The sequence below is a fragment of the Camellia sinensis genome, chromosome 4 (genome assembly GCF_055761805.1).
Source record: "Camellia sinensis isolate YWXY chromosome 4, ASM5576180v1, whole genome shotgun sequence".
Classification (NCBI taxonomy): Eukaryota; Viridiplantae; Streptophyta; class Magnoliopsida; order Ericales; family Theaceae; genus Camellia; species Camellia sinensis.
In genome coordinates, this window is record NC_138964.1 from 105,975,980 (window position 1) to 105,995,378 (window position 19,399).

The 19,399-nt window shown below is 38.0% G+C and overlaps 1 protein-coding gene across 1 annotated transcript; it reads right to left on the minus strand.

The window, feature by feature from the left end:
* Positions 1-14,405: 14,405 nt before the first annotated feature.
* LOC145823947 (uncharacterized) lies at positions 14,406-14,885 on the minus strand. The gene has a single exon (XM_082923522.1). The coding sequence runs from the start codon at positions 14,883-14,885 to the stop codon at positions 14,406-14,408; it is 480 nt and encodes a 159-aa protein (XP_082779648.1).
* Positions 14,886-19,399: the final 4,514 nt, after the last annotated feature.

The window sequence follows — 19,399 nt, forward strand, 5'->3', positions numbered from 1 at the left end:
GAAGAATGATATGCACTTATCCGAACTCTAGGTACTGAATATGTTCAACGTCGCTGCTTTACCGGTCAAAACTTGGACCTCTTTTTCTATTGTTGGGCTCTTCAGATCAAGGATGGCCTTGATCTGATCAGGGCTTGCTTCAATCCCCCTTTTGGTTACCAGACATCACAAAAACTTACCATGTCCTACCCTGAAAGCACACTTGGAGGAATTCAGCCAAGGCCAATATGCCTTCAAGATGTCAAACACCTCCTTAAGGTCCGTTAGATGATCAAAAGGTTCTTTGTTTTTCATAACCATGTCATCGATGTAGGCTTCCATGGTTTTCCTAATCAGATGCTTGGATATATTGGTTACGAGTTTCTGGTATGTTGCTTATGCATTCTTCAATCTAAAGGGCATGACTCTATAGCAGCAGAGTCTCTTTGGAGTGATGAATGTCATCTTCTCTTCATCTGGTGCGAATATGGCTATTTGGTAATAACCTCTGTATGCATTAAGGAAGCTCATCCTCCCATGTCCTGAAGTGACATCTACCAACTAGTCTATCTTGGGTAAGGGAAAGCAATTCTTTGGGAAGGCATTGTTTAGGCTCGTGAAGTTCTCACAAACCCTCCACCTCCCATTCTTCTTCTTAATTACCACTATGTTGGACAGCTAGGTCAGGTAGTTCACTTCTCGGATTTCCTATGCCTTTAGCAATTTTTCTACTTCCTCTTCTACAGTTTCCACATGGACCAAAATTGGTCTCCTAGCTCTCTGGATCATAGGTTTAGTAGACCTATCCACATTGAGTTTGTGGCAGGTGACCTTGGAGCTGATCCCTGACATTTTGTACGGCGTCCAGGCAAATACCTCCATGTTTTCTCTTAAAAATGTCTCTAAATTCCTTTCTTCCTCTTCGGCTAAACCCAAGCTAAAGAGAAAGAATAGCTCCTTATCACCTTCCTTTACCAAGATCTTTTTTAGGGGTTCTTGGCTCTTATCAACAGGTTCTTTACCGACATCGTCCAAGACATTTTGGTCTTCGTCTTCCACTTCAACTATCTCTACTTCTCGGACATTGTTAGTGTACTTCATTGTTTCCATAGAGCAATTCTTTGCCCGCACTTGATCTCCTCTTACTTCTTCAATCCCAAACGCAATTGGGAACCGCAATAGTTGGTGTAAGATTGAGGGAACGACCCTCATTGCATGTAACTAGGGTGTCCCCAAGATGATGGTGTATAGCGACAGTGTATCGATCACGGTGAACTCTGTAGTTATAGTCTTTGTCCCCACCTAAATCTCCAAGTTCGTGGTTTCTAGCAGCCATGTCGGCATTCCATTGAATCTGACTATAGGGCTGTTGGATTGCTCCAAATCATCTTTGTGAAGGTTGAGCTCTTTGTAACATCTTACATACATGATGTCACAGGAGCTGCCTTGGTCAATTAGGATCCGTCTTACTTGGCACTCTCTAATCTTCAAGGTCACTACCAAAGCATCATTGTGTGGATGCACCTCTAGGTCTTCGTTTGTAAAGGCGATTGTCAATCCCCAACTTCTCTCCGTTTGGGGCTTTTTCTGTAGAACTTGGAAGACATGCTGCAGATGTCTCACTCTTTGTGTTTCTTCCCAGATCTCGTTCGCACTAACCTTGGAGTGGATCACGTTGATAACCCATGGCCTATTTTCCTGTGGCAGTAGGGGTGGTAATGGTGCTACTGTCAATGCCTAGGCTAGCTTCGCATGTTTCTCCCTCATCTTCTCCTCATCTACCAAGTGCCTCAGGTGTCCTTATCTAACAAGGTCTTCTAGATGTTGATTTAAAGCCCAACACCCTTGCGTCATATGCCCTTGCTCATTGTGGTAAGCATAATTCTTCATAGGGAATCTGCCCATGTACTGCCCTGGGATTTCTGCGATGGCCTGAAGTAAGATTGGTTTCTAATTCTTTCCAAGATCCTATAGATCGGGATCTTGAAAATTGTACTTACGACCTACATAGCCTTCAACCTTGGCTCTAGCCTATCAGTGTTGGCATCTCCTCAATTACGCTCTGGTGAGCCATTTCATTTCTCTTGCTTTACTATACTTCCTTTATTTTCCTTCTTGTCCTCCTCATACTTCTCAATCCTCGCCATCAGATCCTACATGTTTTTCGGTAGGGTCTTTACAAGAGATTGTCAAAGTGGGCAGTCATCCTCCAAACCATTCTTAAAAGAAACGACTACTAGCTCCTAATTACATGCTGAATATGGTTGTAAATCTTATAATACCTCTTGGCGTAAACCCTAAGGTTTTCGCCATCTTCAACCTTTAATACCAATAGGGAATCAACCTTCAAAAGCTGCAATCTATTTGTAACAAATATGGCCACAAACATCTCGACTAGGTTTTTCCAACTCTTACTGATCCATTCGGCAACTTTAGGAACCGGTCAGACACAATTTCACCAAATGTCAAGGGGAACACTTTGCACAATGGTTGCTTGTTCCAATCCCACAGAGCATAACATTCAAATATAAATTGAAGCTATGATCGGACTTACCATCGTATATTTGAAACCTCAGTATGGTGAGTCTCTTGGGTGCCTCGAACCCATCTAATTCTATCGAGAATAGTGACCTCAATTGCGCTATGGACATAACCTCGACACCGTTTTTCTTCCTTTGGAGGTAATCCCGCAAGTCCTCCTTCATCCATCCTGGGGCACAGTTATCGACCTACGTCAACCTCTTCGGTGTGCTACTTCTCGTAATGGGGTGCGTTCTCTTGGACTTCTAAACGTCTACTACTTCGTTGGGGCAAGGACATTGTCCGTTAATCTGCCGAGATCCCCTAATCTGTGTCTCTCTGGTTCTTTGAGAATCTGCTTGTCGTGATTTTGTTCGTCCGGTGTTCTACAATTGTCGATTTGAATTCACAGGTCGCTTTCCATGCTGCGGACAGTTGGCACTGTTGTCTGCCCTCACTTTTAGTCACCAATATTTACAACTGGTGTCGGTATTACCGGTAATGGCAACACTGGATTCATCACCTTGTTTTGAAACATGAAATTCACCATAGTTTACAGGTCCATCAGCTTGTTTGATAGATCCTTCACCTCATCATCCCTTCACAGGCATCGGTTCTTCCAAACTTGGAAGTCGCTCTCGTTGTAGTACTCTTCCTGGTTGCCCCCTTGCTCGGGCCATTATGGCCCTTGGCGGCATTTTTCGTCTCTTGGTCCACTTCTTGCACCTTATCATTGTCTTCTCCTTTGACGTTTAGATCAACGTACTCCTCATCCTTATTATGTATGTCATCTCCAATTTTCACTCCTTGTTTGGTGCTGGCCATCTATTCTTACTAAGTTTCCACAAACGACGTCAAATTGTGGGTGTTGATTTTCGATCTCACAACCAAACAAATCTCTCTATCTAGATCTAAGGAACTTAGTTGCTGAGCACTCGATAGAATAGATTAAGCCAAACACTTGTAGACATGAGAGTAAGACATACCATGATGACTCGACCATCTAGAGGCACTCTGATGATCAAGTCAATAACTTATCTCACAAGATATCAACTCAAGTACTCAACTCATAATAATAACCATCACTTAGACCCGCATGGGTGTCTTACTTTTATAGTCAATAGTGCCCTCGTTCCCTAGAAGTATCACTTCATAGGATTTGAGCATAACGTTTATCTCGGACTCTTAGTTAGAAAAGAATGATCCCACCTAAGAGCCTCATCTTTATCCAAACTGAGCGCCTCAACTTATTTAGGACTCTTGTCCGCTATCCGATAATCTCGAATTCTAATAGTACCACACCATATCTCGGCAATATCACAACAACCTTAGCAACATGACCTGTCCACATGGCACCTTGGCTAATCACCTCAGTCACGTGGGTAACCTTAAAAATATGTCCCCACAAAACAGACAAATTTGAATGCATGACCTATTTTTTTAAGGTACAGAGAACAATTGGATAGGAGTGGAGGGACTACTAAAGTATGAGGATGTAGTACATGTCTAATATGACTTGGCACATGTTGCTCTAATGGCATGTGAACGTAACAGAGAGATCAAATATGAAAGAATAAACTCACATAGAGACTTGACTGGGACATCAAACGAATCAAGTTGTTTGTGAGCTCGGCTTGGCTCGGATCGTTAAAGGTTCAACTGAACTCAACTCGGTCCATTAAGTAAATAAACGAGATTGAGCTTGACTCTTAAGTTCCTTTAGTAAATGAACAAAGTTCAAGCTCCAATATGCTCGGCTCATCAGGTTGGGCTTGTTTATCTTTATTTAAATTATAGAATAAATACATTATTTATGTATTAAATAATATAAAAATATGTATAAATAATAGTAAAAAATTCATTATCAAGTTTCGAGCTGAATTTCAACTTGATTAATATTAACGAGCCAAGCCAAGCTCGAACTTGATTAGTCATCGAGCCAAGCTCGAGTTAGATAATCGAGTTCAATAAACAAACAAGCCAAGTGTGAGCCTTGCAAACCTTGACTCGGCTTGGCTCAGCTCGGTTTGTTTGCAACCTTAGACTTGACCCACTGTAGAGTACTCAATGCTCAACTTTGATACCATATTAAATCATCCAATCAAAATTAATTGTCTATAAGTTGAAGGACTTCTAGAAAATATTGAGACTATTTGGCGCAATTTATCTAAACTACTTATAACTTCTTTTTTTTTTTTTTAATTATTGTGAAAGTCTGTGACAGATTATTTGATGTAATTTCTATTTATAACTTATTAAGTAGAAATAGTTTAAGTAAGCTGGAGAGAGAGAGAAAAAAAAAAACTAATTTTTAAAATATAGATGAGGAGTGCCTTTGTCTTTTGCTTTTGGATTATTAGCTTTTTATTTACAACAAGTTGGATTAAACATCACCATAAACTAACACTTTGTTTGGATGAGGTGCTTTGGTGAGAAATGATTAGAAAGAACATTTTTTTTTTTTGTTTTTCTTCCTTCTCATATTTGGTTTATAAGTTAATTAAGAAATGGTGAGAAGGATAACTCTTCTATTAAACATATTTCATTTCTTACCAAAAATGATAAGATTTGATGAGAAACAATTTGATTTTGAGTGTTGCTATTAGCACCCCATCAATTATTTTGGACCTTCCATTTTTTAGCTTCTTCTTTTTAATAATAATAATAATAATAATAATAATTATTATTATTATTATTATTATTATTATTATTATTATTACAATAACAATCTCAAATGAAATTACTAAAAAGGACATCAATAATTTTGGGACACCTCATCTTACAATTAAGTTCACACACCTACTATATCATGAGCTAGGGTTTATGAGAGCACTCACCTCCATCACCACTCATCCATCTTCTACAAATCCCACCTTCAAAACTTACTTATGCTCAAAACCTTTAAAACCCTTTGGTGTTAATATTTTGGCTGCAACGATGGTAACCATTTGATTACATACACTTCTTTGGCATTGACAATGAGTGGGAGTTTTTTTGGAAACCACAACTCCATGAGACGAGAGGAGTACAATAATAAAAACTCAGAAGAGGTTTATAGCTTTGATGGTGCTCAGAGGAGATTGGCCTTGTAAGGGTAAGTTTCTTGAAAAAAAATGACAAAAATAATAAAAACTGTTCATCACTTTTTTAGGACTGAACTCCCCAGCATATGACCAAAATTTGGGAACACAAACCCGAACATTCTTTATTTGTTTAGGAACAGGTAACTGAACAGATAATCGAAACAGCAACAGAAGCAGACAAACAAAGGAGGTCGAAACCGGTAAGTGAAATCCTGCCCAGTTTTGCTCACACAAAGAGCATATAACTACAGTGAGGCCATGGATAAATGACAGAAAACCAACCAGATAAGCATGAAAGTGGATTGTGTAATGTGTGTGAAAAGAGGTAATTGAAAATAAATAAATAAGATTGACAAATCTCGTAATGAAGCAAAAAAAAAAAAAAAAATTCTTAATCACCACAAATTTTTTCCACTGGTTTTAGGAGGTTTCACTGTCGTGAGTTTTGTTATGATTTTGAGAGAGAGACTTTTTGGGGTGTAGGGGGTGTGCATTTGAATGGATGAAATGTTTTTATAATGATAATTTTGATATTATTTAGGAGGAGAAAATAAATTTTAAGGGTTTTATAATTTATAAGTGGGAGTCCAAAGAAATGAGATATCCAAAATAATTGATGGAATTCTAATAACAGTACTATTTGATTTTTTTTAAAAATTATTTATAACACCAAGATTAGCCTTTAAAATATAAGAATAAATTATAAATACACCCTTGAAATTTTCTTAAAATACAAATTATCTCCTATAATTCTGAAAATTGCATAATAAACTATTATTTTTATTAATAAATTATCAAATCTATACGGGAAAGAAATAAACCTTCTCGTATAATCCTGTTGATCAAGTCTACGCTCTTCCGTACGACGTCGCTTTACTCCCTGAAAACACAAACGTGAGCTAGCCGGCAGGTGTGTGCCGGATACCTCTCCGATGCCTAAGTCAGCAAAATAGACAAATAGACAAAAGCTCTGTGTATTTGAGAATCAAAGTTGTGTTATCTCTCCATAGGTGATGTTGTGAGCTTTTATAGGTTCTGTATGGCACAATCCTAGTAGGACTCTTACTCCTCCATGTAGAGTCCTCCTAGGAATCACATTCTTGAAAGATAATGCTTATCCCTCAATACCCCCCTCACTGCTTAAACCAAGTGAGATGGTTTTACCATGGTTAGATTCCAATATGACCGCGGTAAGCAGGGCTATGCTAAGCCGCAGAGTAGACAAACTATGCCTAGTTTGGTTCTTCCTTCCACTGCTCTTACCTCGGTTTCCCTTGTACAATCCATGGTGTGTTTAGACCGAGCTAACTAATAGCAAGGTTCTGACCGAGCTAACAATAATACACCATGACTGGGCTAACTCTGAGCGTGGCGACCGAGCTAAGTGCAAAGCTCTCTTGGATCGGACTAAGTTGAAGGCCATCTTGGACCGGGCTAACTCCAAGGCTATCTTTGGCCGGGCTAACTCCATGGCCTTTATACTCAGCCCTTCTTACCATGGCGCACAACGACCCACTACTCAGCTCGGCCCAATTTAGATATAAATTTCCCTCTCAAAATCAATTAATATGCATTGATTAAAATTATTTACACAATTTGTATCATCGAATTTCCAAGCTCAATTGGAATGTTAAAATAAATAAATAAGATTGATGCGTGGCAAACAAATCATTATAAAAAACAGTTTAAAGGATGGACAAAATCTCGTTTGCCATTTACTTTTTACCAAATGAGTCCACACGTTATGCGTATTGACAATTGTTTAAACGAATTAAATTTGAAATAATTGAATAAAAAAAAGGGTTTTTTATTGATAAATCTCATTTAGAGGTGTTCTAACCCAATAAATTCACCAAGGAAAATTATAATCTAATTAGTCCCATATATTTATATTTTTATTCCATGAGGTCCTTTTTTCCTGATTTATATTATTTGTTGGACTATTATACCTTTGTGTCTATTGTTGATATGGATTACATAGAAAAATGATATGCACATTTTCTTTTTGTTGCCACCTCTATTTTCGTAGTTATCATTATTCATGTTTTTCTTTTTGATTAGTTTCATTCACATTTGTGGTATTGTTTCACTGTGCTATGGTTTGAAACTCTCTATTTGGTAGGGTTTAGAAACTCTAGTTTACACATGCCAGTGAAATAATATTATGTTCCTCTATTATTGCAGTGAAGCTTTGTGTTCCTCCATTGTCACTTTGTGTTCAAAGTTCTGTGTTTGTCCATTGTTACTCTTTGTTCGAAACTCTATTTTTCTCCATTGTTGTTAGTCTAAACTCTATTTATATCCAGTCAATTTTGTTACAAACATATTCTTCAAAGGTGGGTTTGGTTTGATTTGAATTAGTAGAATAGTGAAATTGCATAGATTGTTAATGATAGTGATAATGATAAAGATGATGATGAAGATGAGGATGTGAGTGATTGATATATATATATATATTTAGAGTGATTGAGTTTTTTTTTTTTTTGAATTTCTAATTCTATTGCTGCCATTATTTCTTTTTTTTTTTTTTTTTTGTCAATTAGTGTGAATGTTCACATTTCACATTATTTGAAAGTCTGAGAAATAAGTGTTAGAATGTAGATATAGATATAGTTATATATTTTGCAAGATGTGAATGTTCACATATCATTGGTAATTTGTTAATATAATTGTTGTTTAAACAATCATCTTTTGTTATCATTAAACAATTGAAAGTCATTTTTTTTCCTTTCAATTTTGTTTCATGTTACAGTGTGAATGTTCACATTGGTACGAATTTAGTTTTTCTACGGTTAGTTGTATATTAATTGTAAATTGTGAATATTCACATTGTATTTTGGTATGATTTTTTTTTTTTGAATTTTTTTCAAAAGTTAATTGTATTTTGTTATTTTTTTTACTATACTTGTTAGTTGAACAATAATTTTTGTTATAATTGAACAATCAAAATAGTCGATTTTCACTTTTTTCAATTTTATTTTATATTTTCACGTTGTAGTGTGAATGTTTACAGTGGTATAAGTTTATTTTTTAAAAAAACTAATAGTATATTAATTGTAAATTGTGAATATTCACATTGTATTTTGGTGTAAGTTTTTTTTTTTTGAAAGTTAATAGCGTGTTTGTTATTTTTGTTACTATGCTTGTTAGTTGAACAATTATTTTTGTTACCATTGAACAATTGAAATAGTCGATTTTCACTTTTTTTAATTTTATTTTATATTTTCACGTTACAGTGTAAATGTTTACATTGGCATGAGCTATTTTTTGTTAAGGTTAGTTGTATGTTAATTATAAATTGTGAGTTGTATGTTTGTTGTTGATTGTGAACATTCACATTGTACTTTAGTATGTGCTTTGTTTTTTCAAAAGTTAATTGTATGTTTGTTGTTTACTGCGAACATTCACATTGTATTTTGATTTTCATTCAGATTTTTTATTGCGTTATTTTTAAAATTTTCAATTATGAAAGTTCAAAATTCATAATTTAAGATTTTCTTCATGGAATGCGGGAGAGATTTTCTCGTTAGAATACGAGAAAGATTTTTCTCATGGAATAAGGGAAATATTTTCTTTTTAGAATGAGGGAGAGATTTTCTTCATAAAATGAGGAACTATTGTTAAGTATTAGTTTCAAAATAAAAACATGTGCAAAAAATTAGAAAGAATGATTTGGTCATATTACATTAAACATGACTTAGTGGAATACTCGAAAAGAATATGAGTTAGATGGAATAAAACACTTAGAAAGATGATTTATCAAAAAATGACCCATAAAAAAATACCAATTATTTGAAATAACTGGATAGCAGTTATACAATGAAGACTATTTTTTTTTTTGGGGGGGGGGGGGGATGGATTAGCTTCTCTCCAGTCTTAAATTGAATTGGAGAGGTGTTGTTGGACTCACTTTTGGGTTCCATTTTAATGATCCGAACCATTCACATTTTAGGATTTGTTGAGTACATCATTCCTAAAAAAAATTAAAGTCGATCGGATAACGGAAACCATGTGTTCAAATAAGTTTTGAATGAAAAAAATGAACGGTGAGAAAATAAACGGTTCATACAAAATTGATCCGAAAACATGGTTTCCGTTATCCGATCGATTTGATTTTTTGCAGGGCTGATATAGTTGACGAACCTTAAAATATGAATGATTCGAATTATCAAAGTAGGGTCCAAAATCAGCCCATTGGGCCGTACTACACTATCCGGTCCGATGAGGGACTAGAGAAAATCTAGACCTGAAAAAAAAAAAAAATGTGCCATCTATAAGTTGGCTTCATATATAGTACAAATAAATAGATTGATAGAAATCATTTTTGTCATTTTCCTCAACAAATGCTACATCAAAATAAGCCTAAGAGGTAACTCTCTTTAGTAGTAAGTTGTTTAAACTTGCAAATATTAGGATTGTTTTGAGAATGATTATTTTATTTAACTTTTAAAATTTTTACAAAAAACATACAAAAAAATAGAAGGAATAGTTAATTTTTTTATAGAAACTTTTTTGACTATTTTAAATTATTGCCGAACCAAGATTTAGAGAAGCAACCATCTTAGCTGTAGATGCAAGCATTAGTGCAACAGTCCCAGTCACAAGTGCAACCTCAGTACTTGTGTGTGACAACATGTGCATCATAGGCTTGTATAGTTAGTAGATCAAGTGGTTATAGCTGTACTAGTTGTAGTGGTCAGAATCTTGAGTCTGTTAGAGTAGTATTAGGAAATGTGCATATGTGATGTAACTGATTTTGTATAAGTATCTTGTAAACCATTGAATTGAAGTAATGAAAATATAGAATTCAGTCTTTCTTCATGGTATTAGAGCATTGAGATCACACGAGCAAGATCCTTCAATGGCATATCAATCTATATCATCGAATCTAAGTTTGCTTATCTCCAATTTCTTTTTTTTTTTTGGTGAATAACTCATCTTATCTCCAATTTCAGTTCACTAGTAATTGTAAAGTTTGATTCAACCAATTTCCTGATATGGAAGAACCAAATGCAAAATGTTCTTCATGCAATAGGTCTTCTTAGCTATGTACTGGATCTAATCCATGTCCTTAAACTGTGATTGTTGATTCTATTGGAAAATCAATTCATAATCCAGCTTATACCAAATGGGAGACAATTTATGCGCATCTTCTTAGTTGTTTAACAACAACTTTATCAACATCGATCTACTCTGCTATTCTTCATCTCCAACATAGTAATCAACTTTGGCAAGTTCTTGAAAAATGATTTACATCTGTTTCAAGATCACACATCCACCAGTTGAAGAACAAGCTTCAAACAATTAGCAAGAAATCTTCTTCAATTGAGACTTATCTCTCTCAAATCAAAGCGATCTCTTATCAGTTTTTTTTTTTTTTTGAACAACCGAATATATTAAGAAGACAAGGCTTAAGCCTTACAGAGACCTTCAGGATGGTTACACACCCAATTAGAAGGAAGAGCTCCTTTGAGATAGGCCCTAGCAGTCCAATGAGCTGCTTTGTTAGCCATACGCGGAGTCCACAAAAGAGAAAAATTACATTGGTTAGCTAAGCTGCGAATATCCTCAATGATGGGAGCATAACTCCAAGGTGGAGCATCCTCAGAGACGCATAAGCGAATAAGTTCTTTGTTGTCACTGACAATTTCCACTTGAGACAGGTTGAGATCTCGGGGTCAAAAGGCACGCCCATCTGATTGTCATAGCTTCGCCTTGCATGACTGACCCCATTTCCTCCATTCGGACTATCCCATCTATGAGAGAGCCTTCAGAATCTCAGACTAAAATAGCCATGTATGCTCTCGAAGAGCCGGGCTTAATTGCCACATCACAATTGGCTTTGAACTTTCCTGGCAGCGAGGGAGACCACGTCCTGGGAGCATCCCTTGCAGGGCTGGAGGAGCTGGGGGAACAAGGAGAATGTATAAAGTGACTGGCTAATTCACATAAGCTTTTCTCGGCTGCAAAAATGGTGGCCACCGGATCAATGGGGTGATGATTAAAAACAAAGTTGTTCTTGTTCTTCCAAATGTACCATGCCAACCAAAGCATCTTGCACACGTAATCCACCCTATCATGCTTGTTTTCGATTTCCTGATACACCTCACAAGTCCATTGTTGAATCGAGCCAATGGTTCCTTTGACAAGGGGAATGGATAAACTGCTGCCAAACTAGACTGCTCGTGTCCATTCACACCCACATAAAAGATGCTCCACAGATTCTGTATCCTTACGGCAGATGGGGCATAGTGCATCCGTTGCACATCTACGTCGATGGAGGTTAGCTTTAGAAGCTAAGAGATTGTTGCAAGCCCGCCATCAAAAATGCCGAAGTTTGGGAGGGATTGGGAGTGCCCATGTAAATTTCCAAACATTCTCTGCAACCTGGAAGGATGATGACGCCTTAATACCGGCTTGAGACTGTTGATGCTCGAATTCCGCTCAATACCCCGACTTGACTGAAAATTGCCTCTCAAATCATGGTGCCAAATTAAGCGATCAGCTTGGTTAACAATTGCGATGGGGGTCGCACAGATCCCAGCTGCCTCCTCCGAAGAAACCAATTTATGCAACAGTGCCTTGTTCCAGCTTTTGGTATTAGGATTGATAGCCTCTTTCACTTTGGATACAGAGCAACCAGCAGGAGGATGAGATTTTAAGCGAAAATCTAGAGAAGAAGTGACCCATTTATCAGTTTAGAAATCAATGGACTGCCCATTGCAAACCTGCCATCGAACCCCCCGATTTAACACCTCACGGCCCTCTAAAAGACTTGCCCAAGCCTACGATGCCTTAGCACCTTTTCGAGCATTCCAAAAATCGGAGTGTGGGTAGTACAAGCCCTTGAGAAATTGAGCACACAAGGAGTGAGGATACTTTCACAACCGCCATCCCTGACGAGCTAACAATGCTTTGTTAAATGAGTTGAAATTCCGGAAACCCATCCCTCCCTTAAGCTTTGACATGGACATTGAATCCCATGAGGCCCAATGGATGCCTCGACTATTCGGATCGCCTTTCTACCAAAAATTACTTAACAAGGAATTCAATTCAGCATAAAGTTTCTTGGGAAAAAGGAAGCAAGCCATCGCAAAGGTGGAGATAGATTGAGCAACCGATTTGATGAGAATTTCCCGGCCCACATGGGATAATAACTTAAGCTTCTATCCTTGAAGTTTCTCACGAACCCTTTCCATAATGAAGTTATAGGTCTCTGTTTTGGATCTCCCCCAACAAGTAGGCAGCCCGAGATATGTAGCTCCTTCTTTGACTTGGCCAATATTCATAACATCGCAGATTTGACGTTTAAGAGCCAATCCAATATTTTGAGAAAATTGGATGCCGGATTTTCCAAAATTAATACGTTGACCTGAGACAGTGTTGTAAACATCCAAGACTTTGAGGATTTTGTGGCATTGGTTAACATCCGCTTGAAGGAATAAGAGAGCATCATCTACAAAGAACAAGTGACAAGGTTGGGCATGTTTGTGTAGGTTGAATCCCCGAGAATTCCAAGGCCCTCAAGCTTCTGTGGAGAAGTTTAGACAACACCTCAATCGCCAAAATGAATAAATAAGGGGAAAGAGGATCCCCCTGCCGGAGTCCCTGAGAGGGTTTAAAAGATGTTCCTTCAGCTCCATTAACGAAAACCGCAAACGTAACCGTAGAAACACATTGCATGACCCAATTGACCCATTTCTCATGGAAGCCCATCCTTTGCATTAAGGCTTGAAGAAAATCCCATTGAACCCGATCATAGGCTTTGTTGAAATCAAGTTTAACGGCCATATTCGATTGTTTGCCCTTCTTTTGCAATTTTAGAGAGTGAAAAGCTTCATGAGCAACAAGAATGTTATCTTGGATCATTCGCCCGGGCACAAAGGCGGATTGATTGGGGGAGATAATCTGATTAAGCACACGCTTCAGGCGGTTGGCCAAAACTTTTGTGATGATCTTAAGAGTAAAATTACACAAGCTAATTGGTCTAAAGTGCGATAGTGATTCCGGAGCTTTAGTTTTCAGAATTAAGACCAAATTAGTGTGATTCCAATCTTGTGGCAGAAAACCACTCGTGAAGAAGCTGCAGACTGCCATATAAACTTCAGTCCCAATCTCAGCCCAATACTGATGGTAGAAAAAATCGGGATACCTATCAGGTCCAGGAGCCTTAACAGAGCCCAGCTGAAACACCACCACTCGGATCTCTTTGTTGGAAACTTCTCTGATTAACCGAAGGTTCATCTCATTTGTGATGACTTGATTTACCACACCCAAAGCCTCTGTTAAATCCCGGTGACCATCAGAAGAAAATAAATCTACAAAGTAATTGTGTAGATGGGCATTAATGTCCTCTTCCAATTCTAACCATAACCCATTGTCAGATTTGAGGCGTACCAACTGGTTCCTTTGTCGGCGTTGGGTGAGAGTTGCGTGAAAAAACACAGTATTTTGATCCCCGAAAGAAAGCCAGTTAACCCGAGACCGTTGATGAACGAACATTTCCTCCCTGAGCAATAGATCTTCAAGCTGAGATTGAATAGAAGCCTGGTCTTGAGAATTCTGAGGTGTGGGAGGAAGACTTTGAAGGTGGGCTAACTGGCATTTACATGCCGCAACTAACTTCTTGTTATTACCAAACTGAGTCTTGCTCCAAGCCAACAAATCTCTTTTGCAAGCATCCAACCGCTGGGTCAGTTGGATCATAGGGTGTCTAGTTGTTGAAAAGGCCCAGGCACGCTTAATAACTTCTCCACACTCTAGACTCGTGGACCACATAGATTCGAATTTAAAAATCCGAGGAATCCACTTTGGGGGACGGCATCAGCTAAAGATCAATGGGCAGTGGTCTGATCCAATGATACTTTCATGATGAACCTGAGCAAAAGGAAAGCAATTACGCCACTTCACCATAGCATAAGCTTTGTCCAGTTTTTCTCGGACATTAGCGTCTCCAACTTGGTTGTTTGTCCAGGTATAGGCATTGCCTTTGAATTCTAGATCCATTAGAGCACATTCCGAAATCATGAATTGAAAACCTTCAATTTGGGATCTATTACATACCAAACCACCTTGTTTTTCCCACATTGAGCCTACTTGATTGAAATCACCAACGCACAGCCATGGATAAGAATTCCTGCGTGCTTGGTTTATTAAAAGTTTCCAAAATTCCTTACGATCTGATCTAAATGGATGAGCATAAAGAAAGGAAACAGCCCACACACTGTCTACAGCCACAGTACCTACCATACACCGAATAAGATTCTTGGAGCTAAATCTAATAGCCAGGCTTACTGAATCCATCCACCAAAGAGCTAAGCCACCAGACGCTCCCACGGGATTCACATAGAAACTAGTTGCAAATTGAAGGCTTCTGCGAATTTTCTCTAACTTCAACGGTTTATTTTTCGTTTCCAACAAAAACACCACTGAGGGACGATGGGTTGAGCACAACCCTCAGAGGATCTGGACTATCAGAGGTCGCCCCAAGCCCTGACAGTTCCAGCTGAGGATCAACATGGAGCATGTGGCTGTTGAGAGCCAGCAACTAGTGCCCGTTCAGTGGTCTCAATGCCTTCCGTTGGATAAGTGCTGAGGACTTGAGAGCAACAGTCGCCCACTCCTTCTTGATCCCAAGCAATGGGAACATGAACTAGTGTTCCATCATCCTCGACAGTTAAATCTTGTGGTAAGCTAGTATGAGACTGGTTGTGTTTGGGAGACTTCTTTCTTCTCACGTTGCGAACTTGCCTCCTTTTCAACTCTGAAGGCTGTACATAAGAGGAAATAATTGCACCAGCAGAGTTGACTCTACTCCTTTTGGACTGAGGTGTGTTTACTAAGTCTTCAGAAGCCTTCCGTTTAATGGATAAGTCTTTGAAGAAAGATGCTATACACTTATCAATAGTCTGGCCTACAAAGGAGACTTTAGTTGGGCTGGAGTTGGGACTGATTTCCTCAATACCAACTTCATTGAAAGGCCCAACTCTACTTTCATTGCTGTGGGTTGCCTTTATTAACAGATCGTGGTCCACAGGTTCGGCAACAAAGTATTGAGGCCCAAGCCCAAGTCCAACAGAAGACTGGGCCGAAGGCATCAAGAACTTAGACGGTGTAATACCCTCCCTAAAATGATCTCTCTGAGTCACTTGGGGAACTGTACTCTCCAAGAATACCTCATTGGCTTGCACTGGTTGACCACCTCGACCACATCTCTTACCACTAGTTGACAGCATATCCGATCTCAGAGGAGGAGCATGCCTTGGAGGATCAGCTTTGGCAGAGTCTGTGGCTACCTCAGGGTCTGCACTGCTTGCAGTAGCAATAGGATCTGTTATGTCACTTTGGCGTGTATGGGTCGTCTTGCACACATCATTCGTACTTGTCGCCTCCGGCCGTTGGCTAACCAGGTTTCTTACTCGTTCCTCTGCCGCATCGACCCAGTGGCGAATCTGTTTCGCGGGAGTATTGAGTCTAAGTGCTTTGCTAGTTCGAAGCTCCAGTCCATAGCCAGAATTCTTACCCTCCTCACAAGAGACAAATGTGCAAGAAGAGTTGTCATGCCCCAACCTACCATAATCATAGCAAAAATCCGATAATTTCTCATATTTGTAGGAGACCCAAGATTCTTTGTCCTTAGATCCATGGTGCTGTAGGATAAACCCCCGAGAAAGAGGTTTGGACACATCTACTTCCATCCTGAGCCGAAGAAAACTCCTCTCCAAAAGGAGACCGTCATGCAAAGCTTCGACCCCGATAAGATTCCCAATTCTCTGACTAATAATCTCGCCATTCTGCCTTGTTAGTTTAGCCACAGGGATACCATGAACCTGAATCCAGAAAGGGCTCCATTTGAAATCCATCTCTTCAACTGATCTCCCTAGTGCTAAAGGTTGTAGAACCAGCAAGTATCCCATTGCCGACTAGGGAGCCTCCATGAGAACTCTCCGTCGGTCTTCGGGATCAATAAATTGGAACAAAAAGATATTATTCGACCAAGAGGAGATTAGCAGTTTGGCTCGTGTTTTCCACGCTCCTTGAATGATATTCAAAACTGCAGTCTTATTAAGGTTTTTGGGGGCCAAAATCTTCCCTACCAAACAGAGGTTGGAGACATCAACGTTTTCATCCGACCCCTCTTGAAGGTCTAAGCAATCTAGACTATCCGATGTAGGTGAAAAGGTTTCCATGTGAAGACGCTAGGGTTGAGTAGAAGAAAAGACAGTGCGGCAAGCCAAAACCCTCGAGAGCTAACCCCTTCACACAGAAGTTAACAGGGACTCAGGGGAAGGGGAAGAGGAAGACCTATGGGAAGAAAGACCCCAGCAAAGCTCCCAAGAGGTAGAGAGAGCTCTCACAGAGGAGAGAGTTAGTACCGAGAGTATGGCCTTGGCCTCTGGTAAAATCGAAGATGAAGAAATAATGCTCCTCACTTTGAATAGATTACCGAAAGAATATGATTCCTTTAAGACTTCTATTTGTGCTAGATCTGAAGCAGTTTATATGAAAGATTTATGTTCATTATTGTGTTCGAAATCCATTCATATTGAGAGTAAACTCAAAACTCAAGTGGACATGTGTTGGCACCATAAATAAATAATTTTTATTAGTTATTATTTATATAATTGCACGACATGTGGCACTCTCTTACTCATTTGGAGGTTATGAGAAGTTATAAAGTATTAAACACACATAGAAAAATAATGAAGGACAAAGTGGAGAACACGGAGCATTAATTGGAGGTTAAGGGAAGTTATGGAGACATGGAGATGAAGTGGAAGATCATGGAGTGTGAAGTGCAGGAGATGGAAGAATATGGTAGCTATAAAGTAGTTTTTTTCTTGCAAATGTTTGCGTATAAATAGCCATCATGGCTACATTGTAAGGGATCTAGAACTTAAATTAAAGACAATTGATTTATATTTTTCTTGTCATTTATATTTCCTGCACTTTATTTTAGGCACTTCATTTTCGAAGCATAGGAGTAAAGGTAAATTAATGGTTAGTTTGTTTGTTTACTCAATCATCCCGATTGTTCACTCAATCATCTTTCTCCATCTCCCTCCTCCTTCTTTTAATTTTTCTTGTCTTTACACTTGGCAATTTTGAAGTCCTCTTCATTGAGGCAAAAGAACTGTTAACACAATCACTTGATAATTGGCTTGAATTTAATCTATAAGGATTTTTCAATCCCTGTTGGCAAGCTCGTATTTATGGTATTTTCCTTCGTAGGAAAAATAAGCCAACAATTTTTGGCACGCCCAGTGGGAGGTCAAATGTAAGAAATAAAAAATGAATTGGATTAATCTATTCCAAATAGCCTAGGTGAAATCTTTTGGCATAAACAAAAAATTTTGGATCTTCAAGAAGAAATCTATTTTCTTGATGAAACAAACTTCCATCCATTACAATATTATTTGGTGGAAGAAAAAAGACACGATTTAATTGGAGAAATTCATGAACTTGATATAGAAGTTCATCAATAGAATGATGAGTTGTCAACTCTCACTACCAACTCTTTAACCGAGACTTTAATGGCGGAATTGGTGAATTTTTTCAAAATTCTTTCAGTGTTAAAAATGGCAAAAGAAAAGAATTGATTTCATCAATGGCTCGAGGGGTCAAAAAACTCATTTATAAAGAGCCAATTTATGAAAATAACATGGCTAAAAAGTATGTTATTGTGCTAAGCATGGTTAAAAATGATGTTCCATATGAAGCTTGGAGGGTTGAAAAACCTATTCTTGGAGAGTCAAACCATGGAAATAACATGTATATGAAAAAGCCTTTCATAAGCCATTAATGGCTAAAATGGAACAACTCCTTAAGCCAAAAAATGATAAAACTTGTATGGAGGATTTTCATAAGCCATTGATGGCTAAAATGGAACTACCCATTAGACCAAGAAATGATTAAACTCACATGGAGGATTTTCATAATCCATTTATAGATAAAATAGAAAAACAACCCCATTTGTCAATGAATGATGAATGTTATTTGGCAACATGTTCTCAAGCCAAACATGGCTAAGAATGATGAAAAATTTAATGTTCATGAATCTGAATTTTGTTCATGAATCTGAATTTTTTGAAATTATTCAAAATGTCAAGTTGTTTGAATTTTTAAGGCCATCTTGTACTATGGTTCTTGGTGTTCAAAGTCTTTTTGGATTTGGGGTTCAAATCAAAATTTAATTTTGATGATATGGATAATAAAACAATAATCTTTAAGCATTGTTTTGATGAGTTTGATGCACTAAAGAACAACTTAGCTGTTTGAAATGTTGAACTTGGCTAAGAATGGGCAATTTATTCTAAGTAATGGCAATTTAACTTTATTTTATTTTAATTTATGAAATTTTCAAGCTTTGTGGACAACCACATAACACCATAATCAACTTTGTGGAGTGGTTTAATTTTGGATTTCATCTATAAATCCATTCTTAAATTTGTTTTGCCTTTGGAAAACATTGGTTAATTTCCTTTAAGGTAAGACCAAAGTTTGGTCTTTGCATGTATTAAAGATGGCTCCAGATGTCTTCAAAGTAGTTCTATTAATTATTATTATTATTTTTTGATATGAATCAAAACATGTGCTTCGAAAGTCCTTTTTGTTGAGACTTTGAAAGCTTCAAAGGACTGTCTGTTGCATCAATAACAGTTTTGGGTTTCAAACAATCGATGGTTGGATGCGATTGTACGCCTTCGAAGCTTAGGGAATTGTTTTAAAAGTTAGCTACTCACATTCGAAGCTTCGAGAATTGTTTCAAAGGTAGGTTACTCACCTTCAAAACTTTGGGAATTGTTTTGAAAGTTGGC

Coding starts and splice junctions, on each gene's coding strand:
- LOC145823947 (XM_082923522.1), bottom strand. CDS start 14,885: ATGGATTCAGTAAGCCTGGCTATTAGATTTAGCTCCAAGAATCTTATT.